The 21,465-nt window shown below is 39.7% G+C and overlaps 1 protein-coding gene across 1 annotated transcript in view; it reads left to right on the top strand.

Moving 5' to 3' along the window:
- Positions 1 to 21,465, top strand: part of LOC136857994 (4-trimethylaminobutyraldehyde dehydrogenase) — a 168,016-nt gene that overhangs the window by 142,920 nt on the left and 3,631 nt on the right. Inside the window, exon 9 of the mRNA XM_067137164.2 lies at positions 4,820 to 5,046. Coding sequence (XP_066993265.1) covers positions 4,820 to 5,046 — 227 coding nt within the window. The remainder of the gene's footprint in view (positions 1 to 4,819; positions 5,047 to 21,465) is intronic.

Genomic DNA, 21,465 nt, shown 5'->3' with positions numbered 1-21,465 from the left:
ACTCTAATATGATGAGTCTTGAGCTAGAAGTCGTCCAGAAAGCCGTCGTACTTGGCTACGAAGTATGCAAACTCTTATTATTACTATTATTGCATAATTGCCCTGTCGACTGCCAAGGGTCCTGGCTACACTGCTTCGCGAATATCTACAGAAGGCCCCAAGCAGGGTTTTACTGAGCTGTATGTAGGCTCACTGACCCCACCCAGTCATTCTCGAAGCTTGTGGAATATTCTATCTGATATACCATAGCAACTTCCATGCTTTCAACCAATCAGAGACCCAAATCCTCTGTATATTTCCTGTGCGTCTCTATATTGGTAGCAGTCTGACCTATGTACTGCGTCAACATGACTCATATCCTCGTGGTTGTGACTCTAGCTGTGACGACTTGTCTTGCTCAAGATTTCCTAATGAGTTGAAATATTACTCTTCAACTACAATTCTCAATTATGTGAATTATAAATTATATTACAATTTCCTTTTCTTTTTTTTTTTTTCCTATACCTAACCGTACTTGTCTATGAGTACTGAGTTTCAGCTTCTTATGCCTGTTAACCCTAACATATCAGGTTACAGCGATTCCTCCTATGTTCCGTTCCTTCTGGTTCGATTTTCGGAGGGAGTTGCCATCCTGAGTTCATGTCCCGGGGAGGACACAACATGAGAAACACCACGAATCTGGGCGTTGCCTGTGATTAGTACCACTATATGAATGACACCGTGGTTCTGTGTTGCCTGTGATTAGTGCCCACTATATGAGTAACACCACGGGAATACCGGTGCCTGTGATTAGTACACCTAGTTTAGGAACACCATGGGTTTGCGTTGCCTATGAGTGGTGCCATTATGTGAGAAACACCGTAGGTCTGCGTTACCTGTGAGTAGTACCATAATGTGTGGAACACCGTGAGTCTATGCAACTTTTGGTTAGCACAGCAACATGACAAATACCATGGTTCTACTTTACTAGCGATAAGTACCATTATGAGGGGCCGTTGACCTAGATTTTGGACCCTTTTAGACAACAAGCATCCTCGATTCAGGATCGTGCTTTAGAAGTGGTACTTTGGTCAGTAATACTATTGTTTATGATAGTTTATGGGTCGGATCCACTGATTGTTTTAAATTCATATTCATCCATTCATTCTTCATCACATTTTTTATTCTGGTCAGTGGATGATTTTGAACTTTTAAATTTCATTACATTTCGTACCATTAGGGGCCAATGACCTAGATGTTAAGTCCTTTTAAACAGCAGGCATCATCATCATCATCATTAAGGATGTCAGCAGGATTGTCACTTTCAATAATCAACTGACCTTCCTTTAATAATTAACCACCAGGCAAGTTGCAGTTACGGGTGCGCAGCTGTGAGCTTGCATCCGGGAGATAGTGAGTTTGAACCCCACTGTTGGCAGGCCTGAAGATGGTTTTCTGTAGGTTCCCATTTTCACACCAGGCAAATGCTGGGGCTGTACCTTACTTAAGGCTACGGCCGCTTCCTTTCCACTCCTAGCTCATGCCTGTCCCATCGTCGCCATAAGACCTATCTGTGTCAGTGCAACGTAAAGCCAATTGCAAAATAATAGTAATTAATCAAACTTGTTTAGTCATAATGCTTTCGGAAAACAAATTTATTTTAAATTCTTGTACAAAGAGAATATTAGTAATTACTGACTCATACCAATCAGCTCTAACCATTTGCCAAATTTTATTATCTCTTTTTCCCAAAACAGGAAGAGTTGCAGTATTTCAAGAACAGCAGCTGTTTGAGGAAAAAAAAAATAGATTAACCATCTAATCAATACACAATATAATCTAAAAAGATTATTTATCTAACAAACGTGGACATGTTTTGGCTCTTGATCACTACATTCATGATTTCCTTTCAGATGTGTTTATTTATGTGCTATTAATCTTATTTAAGTGTTTGTATGCTGACCATGGCTTCAAAAGCCAAAACATGTTCACATTTCTTAGATAAATAATCTTTTTCATATTATATTATGTATTTTTTATTTTTTTGCTAGTTGCTTTACATCGCACCGACACAGATAGGTCTTATGGCGACGATGGGACAGGGAAGGGCTAGGAATCGGAAGGAAGTGGCTGTGGCCTTAATTATGGTACAGCCCCAGCATTTGCCTGGTGTGAAAATGGGAAACCACGGAAAACCATTTTCAGGGCTGCCGACAGTGGGGTTCGAACCTACTATCTCCTGAATACTGGATACTGGCCGCACTTAAGTGACTGTAGCTATCGAGCTCGGTCTATTGTGTATTGATTAGGTGGTTAATTTTTTTTTTTTTTCCCTCAAGTTATGTAGTCAGTATGGACCAATATGAGCATGATTACTGGTAACAGCAGCTGTGCCTGGTTTTACTTGACATTGCTTATATTGTCCATTGGTCTGGAAAATTTGGGATGAAAAGCAGAAAATTATTTTTGACTTTGGTTGACTTTTGTTTTTTCTTGAGCTTGCAGTAACCTGCAACGTGGCTGTTTCCAAAAAAAAAAAAAAAAAGTTAACTTTGAATCATTGAGACCTAATAGGATTTGGATTTTCTGATTGTTTTCTCTATTGGAGAAGTGACGATGATTTAGGCTGCTTCTGTGAATTTCCAGGCATTAAAACGTTTTCAAGATTGCTCAGTCATAGCAAAACTTCCTTCTTCACTGATTAATTGAGCAGTTAAATTTTCTAGCATTTGATTTTCCAGAGCAAACAATAGACATGCTTGTCAAAAGTTCTTGTACTTCATAGGTAGTGTACTGAAAGTTTTTGCCATGATTGCTGTGTCACTGATAGTTTCACCAGTATCCTTTAGTTTTCTGCTAAATGTTCAATGTTTGCAATCAGTTGTGCCATGGTTTCATTGTATTTTGTTTGACATTTGTGGAACTTTTCATGCGCTTTTATAGATTCAGTTTTCTGCAAATAAATGAATCGTGCTTTCCAGTACAGTAATTTGATTAAATCTGTTAGTAGTACAACGCATATGTAAGAATAAACATCATAATTGCCTCATTTTTCATCCATTCCTTTTGATCATTTCCTTCAGCTGCAGGCTTTGCTTCAACTCTTGTGTTCATTGTCATATGGTTGTTACGTGCAGAATGTACAAAATTATTTGAAAACAACTTTAGTGATAATTTGAGCCATCAAACTTGTTTGGACGACTAAAATCTAGCTTCTCGGTCATTTTACATAATCATTATTTAGAAGGTTGTCTTAACAGGCATGGCTAAACGTGTTAAAAACAAAAGAAACAATTCAATTTTACGACGCATGTACAATTCAGTTTTCAGATTGGAGTGACTTCATGAACAAGAATAAACAAGACTACACACCGTTGGAGTGTATAATCTTGTTGGTGCCAATAATCCATTCTCAGTTTGTTGATCCAACCCTTTTCACCAGTATTATGGTCATATTGAGAGGTTGCCCTTGGAATCTTATGGACATCACTCGATCACTTATGATGTAACCCAGAACAGTTCTAGCAGCTTTTCTGGTTGATTACAAAAGCCACACTGTGTTCTTTCTGTTCCTCATGTCCTGAGTAATATATTATGTGTTTTTCTAATTTGAAATCACTAATTTCAGTCCATCGTAACTCCGTAATTCCTACGATATCAACATTCAAGAGAGTCATCTCATTTTTCACAATTTCTAATTTACCTTGATGCATACTCTGCACATTCCATGTGCCTACATTTAATCTGTCCTTACAACTTTGGGTTATCTTTTCCTGAATGGCAGCATCAGCAGCATTAGCATCACCAGAAATATGAAGGATCCGAGGCTCTTCCTCACTAGCATATCGAGTCCTTCCAACCTGAGGGTCACATCTCCCGGCACTACATCATCGTAACTGACTTCAGTTATATTCCATGCAGTTTTCTTGGTAATACTGTAATATACGAAAGTGGTTTACCATTGCCTATTTACGCACGTAGTGGAGTCTCTGCCATTGTCATATATACGATCATCCGCCGCAGACATTGTCTTAACTGTTGCTGCCCTAGGAGCCACAGCCGCCACTAACCTGGGATACAGATGCTGCTTTATGGATTTTAGGGGCATTTCCTCCACCCAGGGGACCATCACCCCACCTAGAGGGACCCATCCATCCGAAGCCATTGATCCCTTTAATGAGCAGAGTTATTTACCGCCACGTAGCACTTGGCATGGAGTTGCTGGGTGTACGGCCTGCTCCATTACCGTAGCAGGGATGCCTGGCCATACTACAAAGTTACTGCATACTCTGAGTTTATCATCTTCAGACAACTGTCAGTCAGTTCATTGTAAATTTGTGGGACAGAGGGTAGATTTCTGAAAAAGCTACTGTAATTGCATTTACTAGGAAACTGTTGGAATACAATATTGCTTAAGAATGTAAAGAAGTGTTTTGCTAAGTGGCTCTTCATCATAGCTCTAAGAATTATTAGAGCGCACAAAGCCTCAAAATCACCCTGCAAAAAAAAAAAGGCCTCTTTGGCAAGCTAATATTACTTTTTGAGGGATATAAACTGACTACTCTGTTTCAATATAAGTTCATTATTTATATAATAGAACCACATTAATGTAATAATTTTATTCTTGAGAACTGTTTAGTTTAATGTTCAAATATATTGACAAAGCTGAGATATACTACAAATCTATGACTATGAGTATCAGATCTAAATTGGATTTCTTGTAATCTCATGGTAAAAATTTGGAAGAAATATTTACAATCCAGGCCATTAATTCCAACAACAACAATTAAGAAGTAATTGCACCTGAATGTATAGTATGGTACTTTGGACTTTCTTTTAGGGTGCAAAGGTGATGTGTGGTGGAGAAAGAATCCACCTTCCCTCTCCCTTGGATGGAGGCTACTATTTATCTCCATGTGTACTAGCCAACTGTCATGATGGCATGCGTGTTGTCCAAGAAGAAGTGTTTGGAGCTGTGTTGTCTTTTCTCACATTCTCAACTGAGGAAGAGGTTCTCAAGAGGGCAAATGATACAATGTTTGGTCTAGCTGGTGGAGTTTTCACTAGGTGAGTTATCTGTAGCTTAATGTCAGTTTCTTTTGCTATATGCAGAACCATAAATGAATGATAAAGTAGGTCTATGACATACATACAGTGTTACCAAGTGAGTGGCTGCGTGGTTCAGGTCATGTAGCTGTCAGCTTGCATTCAGGAGATGCTGGGTTCAAATCCCACTTTCAGCAGACCTGAAGATGGTTTTCCATGGTTTCCCATTTTCACACCAGGCAAATGTACCTTAATCAAGACCATGGTCACTTCCTCCCCACTCCTAGCCCTATCCTATCCCATGGTCGCCATAAAACCTATTTTCTGTGCTGGTGCAATGTAAATTTTTTTAAAAAAATCCCATACAGTGTTGAAACATCCAAAGTTTAGCAGCAATGGGGTCATTATTTTAAAGGGTGATCACATGCTTTTAACTGGTGGAAAAGAAGAAATACACAGGTTCTTGGCAAATAAACTTTCAGGCAGGAAGTATGATTACTTGTCTCCCCACTAGATTTGGAAGAAAAAATGTCAGTTAATAAAATTGCTAATGTCCAGGTACTAGAAAAAGCTGTAAACAGTTAAAAAGGTAATTTTCCTCCAACTATGCAAAGTATAATGACCATTTAATAAGCTTTCTTGAAAAAATATAAATACATCTTGTGAATTCATTAATGTACCTACAACATATGATATGAGACTAGTGTCAGATGGGAAGCTAGTTACATTGTGGTTGCTTTTATAAAGAAAATTCTTTGGCCTGGTGTGAGTGATATTTGTAACTGCACAGAATCTTAACCCCATGTGATAATTTTGTAATTATGGTATTATTTACGCCCACATATGTTATGAAAGTATTATAAGCATTATTTATTTCATTGTAAGAACACTATATTAAATTGGTGACATTTTGTGGCACCAAAAGTTGGGAATCTTTGTTAGGCAAGAGAGCTAAGTACTGTATAAGGAAAGTTGTGTAAGAGGTTGGTTTGTCCAACATGATGCAGATCAACCAATATTTTTCATGGCATCAGTATTTCAGTGTTTTGCATCAGTATTTTGAAACAGCGTGCCACATGCGATGAGAATGCAATGTCATGATTAGCTCGGATGGAGAAAACTGCAAGGGTAGAAGTTATGACCAGTGGGAGAACCATGTGACTGGAATAGTTTATTTATTGGCTGGTTCATCAGGAGTGAGATTGTCTTTGAGGCTTGTGGCTTGCATTGACTCTTGACTGGGACATCTGATTGACTTCAGTGTTACTGCAATGTCTACTGAATTGTGCTGCGAATTGTTAAGCTAGTCAACTTCATATTGTGAGCGTGTATTTACCGTGGTCTCTGACCATGAACTTGTACTTCGTTATCGTCAAATGTTAACGAGGCACGAGGGTATCTAACCTCAACTTCGAGTAGCATATGTAAGTGCACACTCATTACTTAGGGGATAAATTGAGAGTGTCAGGATTGATATGTACAGTTGTTCTACCAAGTGGTCGTGGTTGTACGGTATATAGTTATGAGTTTGTATAAGCTTTGGAAGATTAAGGTTATTAAGGCTTTGTGGATCATTTTTCATAACAGGGTTTTATTCCTGTGTAGTGTTGCAGGTTATGTGGCAGCAGTTGGTGATTCAGCATTTCTCACTAGCCAGATTGCGTACATATTAGTGCTAAGATGGTACCTTATTTTGTAATACATGTACAATGTAATTTAGCATGTGTTCTGCGAAAATCAAGGGACGCAGAAAATATGAATGTGATACTTTACTAGCAAGGTTCAGTCATGAGCGAGACAGCGTACAGTGCAGACGTGTCAGTGGAAACGAGGAGTGAGTGATGGGAATAACGGCACAGCAGTACAGGATAAGAATAGGGTGTTGGCAAGGAGCGAGGTGGTGCTGGAGGAAGTGTGGAATGGAAGGAGGCAGAGATAAAAGCAGCACTAAGGGGCTGCTAGAAATCATGTTGTGTACAGTGGTGATAGCAACGTTGTTCATGGTGGGAGGAGTAGAGAAGAACCCAGGTCCCATTTGGGTGGGAGGAATTGGAAGAAATAAAGAGAGTAGTAAAGGAAGCTAGTAAGGGAGAAGAGATTAAAGAAATGCTGCAGGAACACGATCCACACAAAGAGAAATGAAGGATCTCAAATTTTTTATAAAAGAAGAAATTGGTGGGGTAAACGATAAGATAGCTGACTTAGAAGAGGAAGTGGGTAGTTTAAGAGAAAAGGGGGGTGCATTGGAAGAGGAATTGGTAGAAATGAAGAAAGGAACAAGGCTGGCAATGCAGGAGTCAACAAGGAAGAATGTTTTTGTGTATGGAGTACTAGAGGATAAAAAAAAAATCAAAAGTGGAGTTGGTGCTGAAAGTGGTAGATATAATTGCTGATAAGATGAAAATAACTTCTCGGAAGTAGACATTGATGATTTGTAAAGAGTAGGAAGAAATAATGGAAATAAGTCGGTGAAAATGAGATTAATTTCAATCCTGATAGCGGACATATTATTAAGAAATGCAGTGAATCTGAAAGGCTCAAACATATATTTGAAGTCAGAGATAGACAAGGATGAGAGGAAGCAGATGGAATTTTTAAAGCGACGTATGTCGAAGGCGAGAGCACAGGGCATGCGAGCGAAAAGAGTAGGGAAGTGTTTGGTTACAGCAGACAGGAAATGGTCGCAAACTTGGACCCCGGAGAAACTGCTGAAGCTGGAAAGGGGCGGGAAGGAAGGGAGTTGCAGTGACCGAGCACAAAACGTCATCAGTGGAGATAATGGAGACAGAAGAGACGGCAGTGTCAGCAGTCAGCTGTTGGTGAATACAGACACTTTGGTGAGTCAAAGCAGCACAGTTGTAAATGAAATGAGAAAAGACACTAGCGGTCCTGAGTGAGGAGAGAACAGGAGGTGAAGGGAAGGGAAGAGACATAATTAGACAGGGAAGTGATCCAGCCTCCCCGATGTAGGGGAAAACAGATAGGAGTGTGGAGAGAAGACAGGCATTGAATAAGGGAAGATCGATAAGTCTGAAAGATTTATGGGGGGTAGAAAGGATTTCGGCTCGGAGAAGGGAAAGGAGGGAGGGGGCAATAAAGACAAGGAAGATGAGAGGGCCGAGGAAGGCTCATAAGAGAGAATTACGAGAAGCAAGGCAAGGAGTGGAGAAACACATAAGCAGAGAGGGGTGGGGGGAGAAAATAAATAACTATATATGTCGATAGCGATGCTGAACATTGAGGGGTTAATGGGGAATTTGATGAACAGAGAAATAGTGGAATTAGTAAAAATTTTTGAAATAATTGCCCTAGTGGAGTCTTGGTTAGGGCTAGGTGTAGAAATTGAATTGGACAGATATAGAGTAGTAAATGTGATAAGAAAAAAATAGGGAAGATGGGGAGGAATCCAGGGGGAATACTAGTTTTAATAAGAAATGAGGTAGCCGGGAGAGTGGAGAGAATCTAGTGTGAAGTAGACGGGGTAGTATGGTTTAGAATAAATATGGGAAGAGGGGATCATGAGGCAATTTGTCTGGCCCTCCTATACAGTTATCCAGAAGACTCAGTATATGCAAATAAATATTTATTTAGAAATTCATTGAGAAAATAAACATGATTAAAGGGTTCTATGAAGAAGACGGGATGATTTTAATGGGTGATTGGAATGCAAGAGTTAGCAATAGAGTACCGGATTATGGGAGAAATGATATGGAGGTTAGAGGGTGTCGAAGGAGGAGTAAAGATAAAGGTTTCAATTGTTGTGGGGAAAGGCTGCTGGAGTTATGTGCACTAGAAGATTTATATATTTTAAACATGTGGATGAAGGGAGATTGTAATGGGGAATTGACATATATTACAATGAATGGGGGGGGGGGGGGGGCGTAGTGGATATAGGAATAAGTTCAGAGATAGCTTTAAGGGGGGAGATTCGTTTTGAAGTGTTAGGGTGTGGGGTTACAGAACACATGCCAATAAAGATAAAATTGAGAAGTGAAGTAGAGGAAGAGAAGGGAGATGTGAGAAAAAGAAAGAGTATAAGGCTGAGGGGTGGAAGTATGTTTGGAATGATATGAGGTTGGATCTTAGAGAGAGGGGAGAAATATTAAGGGTGGGAATTGAAAAATGTTGGAAGGAAATAACATAGATGGGGTGTTAGAGTTAATAGAACTCCCAGTGCGGAGTGTGGGGAGGAAATTTAAGAGAAGATGGAAAAAAGAATAGAGAGACTGGGTGGTTTGGTGAAAACTGTAGTAGGAAAAGAGAGGTTGTAATGAGAGCCCTAGCGGAGTATAGGAAGGTAGGGGAACAAGGGAAGAGAGAGGAATATTGTAAATTAAGAAGAGAATACAAAGGTGTATTGAATGAAAGAAAAAAGAGGGTGGAAGGAGGTGGAACCAGAAAGAACTGGATACTGTAGGGAAAATAGAATAGAGAAGATCTGGGAGTCTATAAATAAGATAAGGAGAGCAAGACCAATGGAGAAGGGGACAACCATAAGGGAGAAAGATTGGGTGGAATATTTTAAGAGGTTTTTAGGAGGGGAAGATAACTGGTATAGAGAAATTGGAAAAACATATATAGGAAGAGAATTAGAAGTAGGAAACCAGATATTAGATGAGGAGATAACAGGGCAGGAAGTAATTAGGGTATTAAGAAATGCAAGACCCAAGGCAGCGGGGGGTGTGAATGGCATTACTAACAGTGTGTGGAGGGAAGTAGGTGCCAATGAAGCGATGTTGAGAGGGATGGTAAAATTCTTTAACAGGTTGTTTGAAACTGCTAAATATACGAGTGAATGGAGAAAGGGGGTATTATGCCCAGTTTATAAAAATAGAGGGGTTAGAAGCAATCCGAATAATTATAGAGGGATAACACTCTTAGACGCCTTGTCAAAGGTGTACACAGGGAATCTTGACTAATAGGATAAAGAATTGGGCGGAGCAGTATGGGAGTATATCAGAGTTTCAGAATGGATGTAGGAAAGGAAGAAATACGGTCGATAATGTGTGGATACTGGACACTTTGATTACAAAATATGTGAGGAGAGCAGGGCTCAAATTATGCGTAGCGGCGGTTGATTTAGAAAAAGCTTTTGATACAGTGAGTAGGGAGGTGCTATTCACGAGATTAAGAGAGACAGGGTTATCGAAGAAAATGAGAGGGGCAATTGCAATAATGTATGAGAAGGTATTTGTGATAATCAAATTACAGGGAGGAGGGTTGAGTGATTTTATTGAGTCTAAGATAGGTGTGAAACAAGGATGTAAGCTATCCCTGATATTATTTATATTATTTATAAATTATATATTGGAGAGCCATGGAGGAGAGAGATGGCATTGTCCATGGATAGGGAAGAGGGAGGTGCCGGGTTTGGTATTTGCAGACGATTTATTGATTCTGGCATTGACGGCAAGGGATTTGCAAAGAGGGTTAGATGAGGTGATAGATTATACCAGAAGATGGTCTCTTAGAGTAAACGTGAGAAAGGCACACATAATGATATGTAGGAAAAGGAGAGATAGGAAGGAAAAGAAAGTCTGGAAGGTAGATCAAGAGGAAATTATACCAGTAGAAAAAATTGAATATATGGGAGTAATAATTAATAAGGGGTCATGGAAAGAACAGTGTAGAAGGTCCAAATTAGAGGGAAGAGGAGTGCTCACACCAGTAAGAGTATTAGAAAATAAATTCCTAGATCATCATCATCATGTGCAGTTTCCAGCTGTTGGCCGGGTCTGCTTGGAACATAAGCCTCTCCATCTCCTCTTGCCTTCCCACCACTTCTCCCTAGTCACTCTTGCCCAGTCCTCTCCTCTTCTCTGTATACACTCTTCCACTCCTTTTATTCACCTGTCTCTTGGTCTTCCTCTTGGTCGTTTACCAGTTATCTCCATTTCGTGCATCCTCCTCAGTATTCTTTCCTCTGTCATTCTCTTCATGTGTCCATACCATCTAAGTCTAGATGCCTCTATCCTATTCTGTAGTGGCTCTTCTTTTACTATATCTCGAACCTTCTCATTTCTCATCTTGCCTCATCTTGTGACTCCTATCCTGCTTCTCAGAAATTTCATTTCACTTGCCTGTATTCTATTCACGGCTCTCTGCCTCATTACCCAAGTCTCAGCTGCATACATCAGAATAGGTATATAGTACATCTTCTATATCACCCTTTTGCTTCTCTGAGGGACGTCCTTGCTCTAAACCAGGCTTCTGACACTTTTCAGGAATGCTCCTGCTTGTCTTCCACGCTCAATTATTTACTTATCATTATTTCCACTTTCCTCTATGATACTTCCTAAGTACTTGAAACTCTCTACCTTCCTAAGCTGTTGCGCCCCAAGCATTATCCCTCTCATAAGTCTCTCCTTCTTTCTAGTTGTGATCACTATCTCGCTCTTTTAGGCATTAAATTTCATTCCATATTGTTCCACCTCATCTACCCAAGCATCTAACTGTTCCTGGATATCCTCTTCCTTTTCTCCCCAGACTAACAGGTCATCTGCAAACATCATCACTTTCATTTTTCCTTCTCCAATTTTCCTTGTGACTTTTGCCATTATCTTGTCCATTGTTACTACGAAGAACAAAGGTGACTGAGCATTTCCTTTAATCTACCTTTTTGCTCAAACCAGCCTGTTCTCTCTCCTCTTATTTTCACACAACTGACACTCCCATTGTACATCTCCTTCATTCACTCTTTCTATGGTCTGTTCCTCGACACCTTTTCTCTGTAAGGCTTCCCATACCTTGTTTCTACACACATGGTCATAAGCTTTCTCAAAGTCCACGAAGATCATCACAAGATCCTTACCCCATTCATAATGACGCTCTTGTAGTTGCCTTACTGTGAATATGAGGACTACTGTGGAGCTTCCTGATCTGAAACCATACTGCTCTTCTCTTAACTTTTCTTCCACCCTCTTTCTGATTCTATTCTCCAGAATGTTCTCAAACACCTTTGCACAGTGGCATATCAATGTGACTCCCCGATTTCTCTATTCTCCTTCTTGAAAATGGGTATGATTACCCCCTTCTTCCAATCTTTAGGGTCCTTCCTTTCTTTTCATACTACTTTTAACACACCATACCTCTCCTGCTGCCTTCACCATCTCAATATTCATCTCATCTAACCCTGGGGCTTTCCCTCCTTTCATCTTGTCCAGTGCTAGCTCCACTTCTGCCCATGTTAAGTATTTTTCTTCTTCCATATGTCTTCTTCCCTGGTTCTACTTTACTCAAAATTCAATCTTCAAAATACTTCTTCCACATTCCTTTAAGTTTCTCCATTTCCTGTACTTCATTTCCATATTTGTCTATCTTTATAACATCTTCCCTCATGCCTTTCCTCTTACTCTAGACCATTGCATACAGTACTTTTTCTTTCCTTTGCTATCCTCTTCCATCATGTTTGTCCACTTTTCCATCCATTTTTTCTTGTCCTCTGTTACAGCCTTTTTAGCTTCTTCCGTCTTATATTCTTGTGTTGACTCCATTGTCCTCTGTTGAAACCACACTCTGAAAGCTTTATTCTTCTCCCTAATTGCCGCTTTGGCTCTGTCGTTCCACCTTGGGGTCTCCTTGCATCTTTTCCTGGCACTAGTTGTCCCACAAACTTCCTCTGCAGTTTTTACTAGTGTCCTCTTGAACCTTTCCCATTCCTCCTCTCCTGTTTTTGTATCATCCATTGGTACGTTCAATCTTATTTTTTACTGGTATTCTTCCTTGGTTTCCTTTTCCTTCAGTTTCCATATTTTTGTGTGTCTTTCTTGCTTCTCTGTTCTTTTCCTTTCTGTCATTGTTCTCAGTTTCATTACCAGTAGTCTGTGGTCACTATCTAGGGCCTCTGATGGTATTACCCTTACATCTATAACATTTTTCTTCATTTCCCAGTCGTAGATCATATAATCTACAATGGATTTCGTAGACCAGTCACTGCTATACCACGTTATCTTATGGGTTTCTCTCCTTTTGAACCACAAGTTCCCGACCACCAACCTATTTCTTTTGCACAAATCCAGTAGTCTTTCTCCTTATTCCTATTTCCCCATCCTTCCGCTCCAAGCACGTTCTCATAACCCTTCTTTTCCATGCCTACATGGGCATTCAAGCCCCCATTACCACGTTATTTTGTTCATTCAATTGTCTCTCCAGTTCTTCCTCAAAGTCATCTTTATCTTGTTGCATGCATACTGCTTGTGGAGCATACACTTGTACAATTTTCCAGGTTTTTCCTTTGACTGTTATTTTGACTTTAATCAACCAGTCACTTATCCCTTTTACTTCCTCTTTCAATCCATTTCTTACTACCACTCCTACTCCATTTCGCTTTCCCTCATCATTTCCTATCCAGTACAAGAAAAAAACATTCTGCAGCTCTCTCCTACCCTCACCCCTCCACTTAGTCTCTGCCAGCCCTAGTACAACCAGTTTTCTTCTTTCCATTATGTCTACAACCTCTTCTACTTTTCCGGTCAATGTTTGTATATTCATTGTGCCAATTAGTAATCCTGTTCCTCGCCAGGGTTGTCGTCTGTTACATCTGTCCGGCTTATCATTCCTTGTTTCCTTGAAAGCGAGTTAATATCCATCACCAGCTTGCTAGGCCTGTCGTGACTTCATCAGAGCCCCGTTTAGCCGCCATCGTTTTCAGGATTCCTGTAGGGCCTTCACAGCTACCGTAACGATCTCGGGGCCCACACAGTCCCCACTGTACTTCACCCCCACAGGCTATTCCCTACTTGATGACGTTGCCCATCTCCCACGACGTAGACGAGGGGTTGGACTTGTGGGAGACAAATTCCCAGATATATAAAAAAAATTCCCAGATATAAAATACAAAATCCAGAAACTGATGTTTAAATCACTGGTTAAGAGTAAAATGGTATTTGGGGTGGAAGTATGGGGATTGGAAGAGGATAGGGTAGAATTAAACCAAGTAGTGGCGAAGTTCAGCAAGATCATGATGGGACTATGCGGGGGCTAGATTAGTTTGCAAAGAGTCTATGGAGATTGAAATGGTAAAGAGGGTGATAAAGTATAGGATAAGATTGGTGGAAGGGAAGGGAGGGAAATGATTACAGGAAGCTTCTAGATTTCAAAAAAGTGTGGAGAATGAAGGATATTGGGTGAATAAGTGTAAGGAAAGGTTGCAAAACTAGGTTTGGGGGGGAGAGGAAAAAATGGATATGGAAAAAGATAAAGGTGAGAATATTAGATATGGAGAGGCAGAGTTTAATAATGGAATGTAGGAATTGACTCTCTATCAGTGTTAAATAAATTGATTGAAGTAACTAACCCAAAAACAGATTTTGAGGGGAGAAGAGCAAAGGGAGGCTTGTATTGGTGGGTGTTAGGTGTACCAAGAAATTGGGGGTGGGTAGGAAAGGAGAATAGGTGTGTATTGTGTGGGGAGGGGTGATCAGATTTACATATATTCAACCACTGCAAAGCTTTGGATGAGGTGAAAAGGAAATTGCTTAATAAGAAGGAAGTGGAGAAGTTAGATAAAGTTTATAAGATGACATCATGGTTGTGTAGAGTGGGTGAGAGGAACAAATATTTCAAAATTTTTAAATGTGGTTAGAGCAAGATTGATAAAGAAATTGAGGGAGTAAATGAAGGAGACAAGGGAGTTGATAGGTAAAATTGATTGAGTACTGAAAAATTATATAACTGATGTAGAATGTAAGAACAAAAGTTTGTAGTAAGTTGTAATATGATAAAGGCAATAGTGTAAAAATGAAGAGAGGGACAGTGTGGGAAGAGCTACAGAAAGAAAAAATGAACAGAGAAGAGATTTGAATGTTGAACTGTTTGTATGTGTGCAGTGTACGTTTATGTAGAATATTGTGAATAAGTAGTAATGTGATAAAAGTAATGGTTTAAAAATGAAGAGAAAGGCAGTGTGTGAAGAACTATGAAAAGAAAGTGAACAGAGTAGAGATGTGAATGATGAACTGTTTGTACGTGTGTAGTGCAAGTCTATGTAGAATATAGTGATGAGAGTAACAGATAATAAGAAAGAGTGAACAGAGTAGAGATTTGAATGATGAACTGTTTGTATATGTGTAGTGCAAGTCTATGTAGAATATAGTGATGAGAGTAACAGATAATAAGAAAGAGTGAACAGAGTAGAGATTTGAATGATGAACTGTTTGTATGTGTGTAGTGGAAGTCTATGTAGAATATAGTAACTGATAATGAGATTGTGATGGCTTCACGCGAGATGGTGGAGTGTATGACGTAAATTGTCAGAGGGAGGGATAGGCCAGACCTATCCCAAGGAAGCGATGATGTACGTCTGCATGAGGAGAGAGAGGAGATGAGAAGAAGTACGCTATCAATGTGACAGTGAAATGAGCTGAGTATGGTTGCCGTCTTGGCTGGAGAAGAGAGTGTGACGGGCTACGTGTAGAGCTGGTTTCCGCTCACATGCGGCCTGTTACACAAGGTCTGATGAGGAATAGCATTGACAGCGTTACGGGTATCTGAAGACATGGTTTTCCGGCCTCATGATGCAGGGCTAGTTGTGGCGTCCATTGGGATTTGTGATTGATGCAACACTGACTCATTCAAGACTGACTCCAGACCGACCTGGTCTTGCTGGGTTCACTCTTTGTATAGGCCTACGGAAGATATTTGTGGTTTCCACTTCTAGATCCTGAGATCATTCTGGATACATTCTTCATCACTAATCAGCTTCGAGCTTCTTTTAGGAGCTTCTTTATTGTGATCCTCAACAATTTGCCAGTGCTGTTATTTTGCTTGCTGCTGGCCCACCCACATTGTCGCTAATTTGTTGGGATTGGCAGCTCTCGCCAGCATTGTAGCTTCTGCCGATCCTCTGCACTCTCAGCCTTTGTCACAATGTTAAACGGAAGAATGAAATACAGGTACTATGCATTTACCAAATAGAAGTAACAATAGTTTGAGGAAGACCCAGGTTAAAATAGATGGACCTACTGTATTTAAGAACAGTTACTGTGTAAAGCAACAGGGCATGATCTAGAACATATGTGGATGAGTGGTAATGGAAAGATTAAGATAGAAAAGAGCAAATTTTGCCCAGACCTGGCTGCATCTGGATCATCATCATCATCATCATCATCAAAGTTGTTTGGAAGCTATGCTATATGTAAGCAAACTGCTAGTAAAGTATCAAACTAGTATACTGGTTCCACCTAGTCAATACATACAAGTCTATTTACAATTCAGAGTTGTAAAAACATCATATCAATTTTTTAATTTCGTATGGCTATTTCTAGCCGAGTGCAGCCCTTGTAGGCAGACCCTCCGATGAGGGTGGGCGGCATCTGCCATGTGTAGGTAACTGCGTGTTATTGTGGTGTAGGATAGTGTTATGTGCGGTGTGTGAGTTGCAGGGATGTTGGGGACAATACAAACATCCAGCCCCCCGGGCCATTGGAATTAACCAATGAAGGTTAAAATCCCCGACCCAGCTGGGAATCGAACCCAGGACCTTCTGAACCGAAGGCCAGTACGCTGACCATTCAGCCAACGAGTCGGACAAACTCGTGTCCTCATCCCGAGGTGGTGCAGCTCTTTACAGGCACACCCCCATTGGAGGTGAGCTGCGTGTACCATTTGAACCACATACCAGCCCTCCTGCCATTCTTAAATTTCTGGCAGTACCGGGAATCGAACCCGGCCCGAGGACGGCAGCTAATAACACTAACCGTTACGCTACGGAGGCGGACATTATATCAATGAAGCGATGGAAAGAAAATGCAAGACCATAATGTGCCACATGGTCCAATACTTGGAAGGATGATGATGATGATGATGATGATGATGATGATGACATAACCTCTCCTGTCCAAATGCCAACCTCACCTTCCCGGGATGAACCAACCTGTTCCCACAGACGGGGCCCTGTCGACCGAGTCACAGCGGTGTAACCGTTACATCAATTACGGAGGAAATGCTGTAATTTCAGCAAGTCCATTAGCTGAGAGGTGGCAGCCCCACCAATGGTCTTACTTCCTTCAAGCTAGCAACCCATCGGAAGGACATTTGATTGCTTTCAAGTCTTGCAAAAAGAAAAATGCAAGACCATAATGAGACACATGGTCCAATACTTGGTAGGATGATGATGATGAAAAACATAATATTAGAACAACAGTACTGGCCATTTTAGGCCATCTTCAACTGTCTAGAAATAACTTTGACTTAAATTTAATGTATTGAAAGTTGCACAACATGAGTAAAATTTATATTCATATGATTTCCTGTTCTCCTACTTTGATTTTCTTTGTGACCCTATTTCCTATGGTGGTAATTTGTTGTTGAATTTCCTGAACATTAAGAGATATGAGAGCAAGGTCATCAGCAAATCAAGACAATTTAAGGTTATGTTGTCTTTTGATTTTTCAATTTTGATGTTTTTTGGGTTATCCTTATACCATTCCTTCGTTATATATTTCAAAGCACAGTTGAATGGGTGAAACAATCTCCCTGTCTTAAACTAGTTTTTATGAGGAATGGCTTAGAAAATTCCCCTCTGAACTTGACTTTTGATTGTGTGTTGGTTAAAGTGAGTTCAATTAGTTTGATTATTTTCAGGTGAAGATTGCGAGAGGTTTGTTTTTTCTGTAATATGCCAGAACTAACTTTAACAGGGTGATTGGTTCTGCACAGCTTCTCCAAGGTCTGAAACCTCCTTTGTATTCACCTAATTCTTGCTCTAGTTGTTCTTTAATTCTGCCATACAGGATTGTAGCAAATATTTTCTATGTACAGTCCAAGAGATACCTCTGTAGTTATCTTGGATTGCTCTTATCTCCTTATTTGTGAAGCGGGTGGATGATAGCTGTTGTCCAGTGGCGGGAAAATGTTCTGTTGTCCATATTTTTGATAGAACCACGTGAAGGGAGATTCGAACTGTGTCACGGGCATATTTTCACATTTCTACAAAAACTTTATCTTCTCCATATGCCTTGTAGTTTTTCATCTCCTCGACTGCTGTTTCCACCCATTGGAATGTTGAGGGGTTTAGGTATTCAAGTTTGGTGTTTACTCTGGTGTCTGTGTTAATTTTTAAAAGTTATTCGGGCTCTTCACAGTTCAAAAGTTTATTAAATGCTTTTGCCATAATTTTGGCATTTTCCTTATTACTGTGTGCCATTTTTCCTCTTCACTTTTCAACATTAATGTAGGGGGGTTGAATTTCTTTGTCTACCAAAGATTTTATAGTAATCTCTAGAATTGGTTTTATGGTATTTATTTTTTTTGAGGTGATTATATCTTTCTGAAAATGTCTCTTAATTTTTCTAATAGTTTGGGTGAATTTTTTCCTAATATTTTTGAGGTAGATGGCATCTTCTTCTGTTTCGTGAGTTTGAAATTTTAACCATGCCTGGTGTCTTTCTTCGTGACATTTGTCACATTCTGGTTGTCCACCAAGCATGCCTTGTGGCTAAATTTTCAGCCTGTTGTTTGAGAATTGGTATACGGTTAAGTTCTTCTAAATCATCTGTTAATTTTATGGTCTGTGTGACTTCTTGATATTTGTCATTTCTGATTAATTGGTGTGGATCGTAATTCCTTTTTCCTCTATTTTGATATCTTCTTCTTTAATGGTGTGAATTTAATTTTGATTTTGACTACCGGTATGTAGTTGCCTGAACTGGTGTCTATTCCTCTCAGCACTTTAACATTGTAAATTTCTCTATGAAAAGATTTGTCCATACACACATAATCCAACTGCAATTCTCCTTTTCTCCAGCCAGGGTGTTTCCAAGTTTTAAGTTTGTTCGGTCTCATTTTGCAGTATGTGGATTTGGAAATGAGATTATGTTCTCTGCATAATTCAATGAATCTTTGACCATTCTTATTTGTAAATTTGTGTGGAACCCATTTTCCAATTATTTCTCGGTATTGTTTTTCCTTTCCCACTTGGGCATTGAAATCCCATAATAAAATCTTAATATTGTTTTTATTCATTTGATTCATTGTCTGTTCTAGGTTATCCCAAAAGTTTTCCACTTCTCTCCTGGTCTTTGTTAGAAAAGTTTTCTCATTTATGAGGGCATGGGCATTTATGATATTATAATTTTTATTTGTTGTTTTTAAAGTTAAAGTTGCAATTCTTGTTGAGATGGCTTGAAAATCCATGATAGAGTCTATGATGTTAATATTTACTATAAACCCTGTTCCAAATTGCAGGCATTGTTTCATAATCTTTTGTCCAGGCTTCCCGTTGTAAATTCTGTATCCTTGAGGTTCAAGAGGTTCTTCCGTTGTATTTCTCATCTTTTGGAGCCCCCCCCCCGCTATCAAAATTTTTTGTTTATTTAATTCATCAATAAAACTTTTAAGTTTTCCTGTTTTCAATAGAGAATTAATATTGTGTGTCGCAATGTAGTTGATTTTTGTTACGCTTGATCCATTTCTTGTCTTCTGATGTATATTTTGGGCGATTGCAAATGCTCCGGTTCGTTGCTGTCTTTGAGATTGCTACCCATCGAATCCGCTGTAGCCTTCTTCTGCTTTCTTGCTGGACAGAAGACCTTTCCATAATTGACTTTCGAAGGTTTTTATTTATCCGAGTCTGAAATCACTACAATATATTTACAACTACTCTATTTACACTTTGTTTTTCCAGTATTCAACTAACTTATTAGTTATTATGAACTTCAAAGGGCATTTTTCAATGCCAGCTTTAGTAACTTTTGAAGGTAGTTAGCCTTGATTGCAGCAATCTCCAGTTTACAACTATGGTTGTTAACTGCAGAGGAATTCTGATTTAGTTCACTTTTTGGAAATCTCCAGTTTCCCAGAGGCTATTCACACGAACCACGGGGAGGTGCGAACCGAAAATTATATGAAGATTTAATTTTTTGTTTCAGAATTAATTACAGTGATTATTTTTATTTTGACCGTATTGAAATTCAATTACCATATTAAATGTTAAACAATTAATTTATTGAAACCACCTATTCAAGTCAATTTTGATAGGGGGTCTCCAAAAGATGAGAAATACAATGGAAGAACCGTTTGAACCTCAAAGATACAGAATTTACAACGGGAAGCCTGGACAAAAGATTATGAAACAATGCCCGCAATTTGGAACAGGGTTTATAGTAAATATTAACATCATAGACTCTATCATGGACTTTCAAGCCATCTCACCAAGAAGTGCAATTTTAACTTTAAAAACAACAAATAAAATTTATAATATCATAAATGCCCATGCCCCCATAAATGAGAAAACTTTTCTAACAAAGAAGGAAAGAAGTGAAAAATATTTTGGATAACTTAAAACAGACAATAAATAAAATAAATAAAAACAATATTGAGATTCTGTATGGTTCATGGTGTGGGTTACTGTAGTCACGTCCTAGTTCGTGAACCATGGGCAACGGCTGAGTGGCCTAGTAAGTGGTCCTGATAGTCGGGATACCAGTTGCTATGGAATGGGAGTGGGCATCTCGGACATATTCTGAGTCATGGCCCTCCTTGTGCTCAGGCGGCTAGGACTATACAATTCACCGGTGATCCATAACCCGTTAAGAGGAGAGATCCTCACTTGGACTATGTGCAAGTAGGGTAACATCCTGCTTCATGAATCGACCGAGCTCAGAACATTTTAAGCAAGCCTCGCACCTATGGGAGTAACGGAGTCCCACTCCCATTTGACAGGCGAGGGACTCCTTGGAAACAACTTGGCGAACGAAATGGAATTCGAAGGGGAGCTATCAATATTAACGGGGCTTATGGAAGAAAGAAAGTAGAACTGGCTGAGTCAGCAAAGAGGATGCATCTGGATGTGATATTCGGGAAAGGGGAGATAACGAGGAAGATATAGGAGAGTATCAAGTGTATTTCACGGGTGTTAGGAAGGGAAGGGCAGAGTCTGGGGTAAGGCTCTTTATCAGGAATACCATTGCACACAACATAGTTTCTGTTAGGCACGTAAATGAGTGAATGATGTGGGTAGATTTGTCAGTTGGAGGAGGAATCAGGACTAGATGTGTCTCCGTGTATTCACCATGTGAGCGTGCAGATGAGGATGAAGTTGACAAGTTTTATGAAGCATTGGGTGACAACGTGGTCAGGGTCAACAGCAAGGATAGAATAGTGCTAATGGGCGATTTCAATGCGAGAGTTGGGAATAGAACTGAAGGATATGAAAGGGTGATTGGTAAATGTGGGGAAAATATGGAAGCTAATGGGAATGGGAAGCTTTTGCTGGACTTCTGTGCTAGTATGGGTTTAGCAGTTACGAATACATTCTTCAAGCATAAGGCTATTCACCGCTACACATGGGAGGCTAGGGGTACCAGATCCATAATAGACTATATCTTAACCGACTTCGAATTCAGGAAATCTGTTAGGAATGTATGAGTTTTCCGGGGATTTTTCGATGATACAGACGACTATCTGATCTGTAGTGAACTAAGTATCTCTAGGCCTACGGTA

The sequence above is a fragment of the Anabrus simplex genome, chromosome 1, assembly GCF_040414725.1.
Source record: "Anabrus simplex isolate iqAnaSimp1 chromosome 1, ASM4041472v1, whole genome shotgun sequence".
In the NCBI taxonomy this organism is placed as follows: Eukaryota; Metazoa; Arthropoda; class Insecta; order Orthoptera; family Tettigoniidae; genus Anabrus; species Anabrus simplex.
The sequence above is the reverse complement of the archived record's forward strand: the minus strand, read 5'-3'. Positions and strand labels throughout refer to the sequence as shown.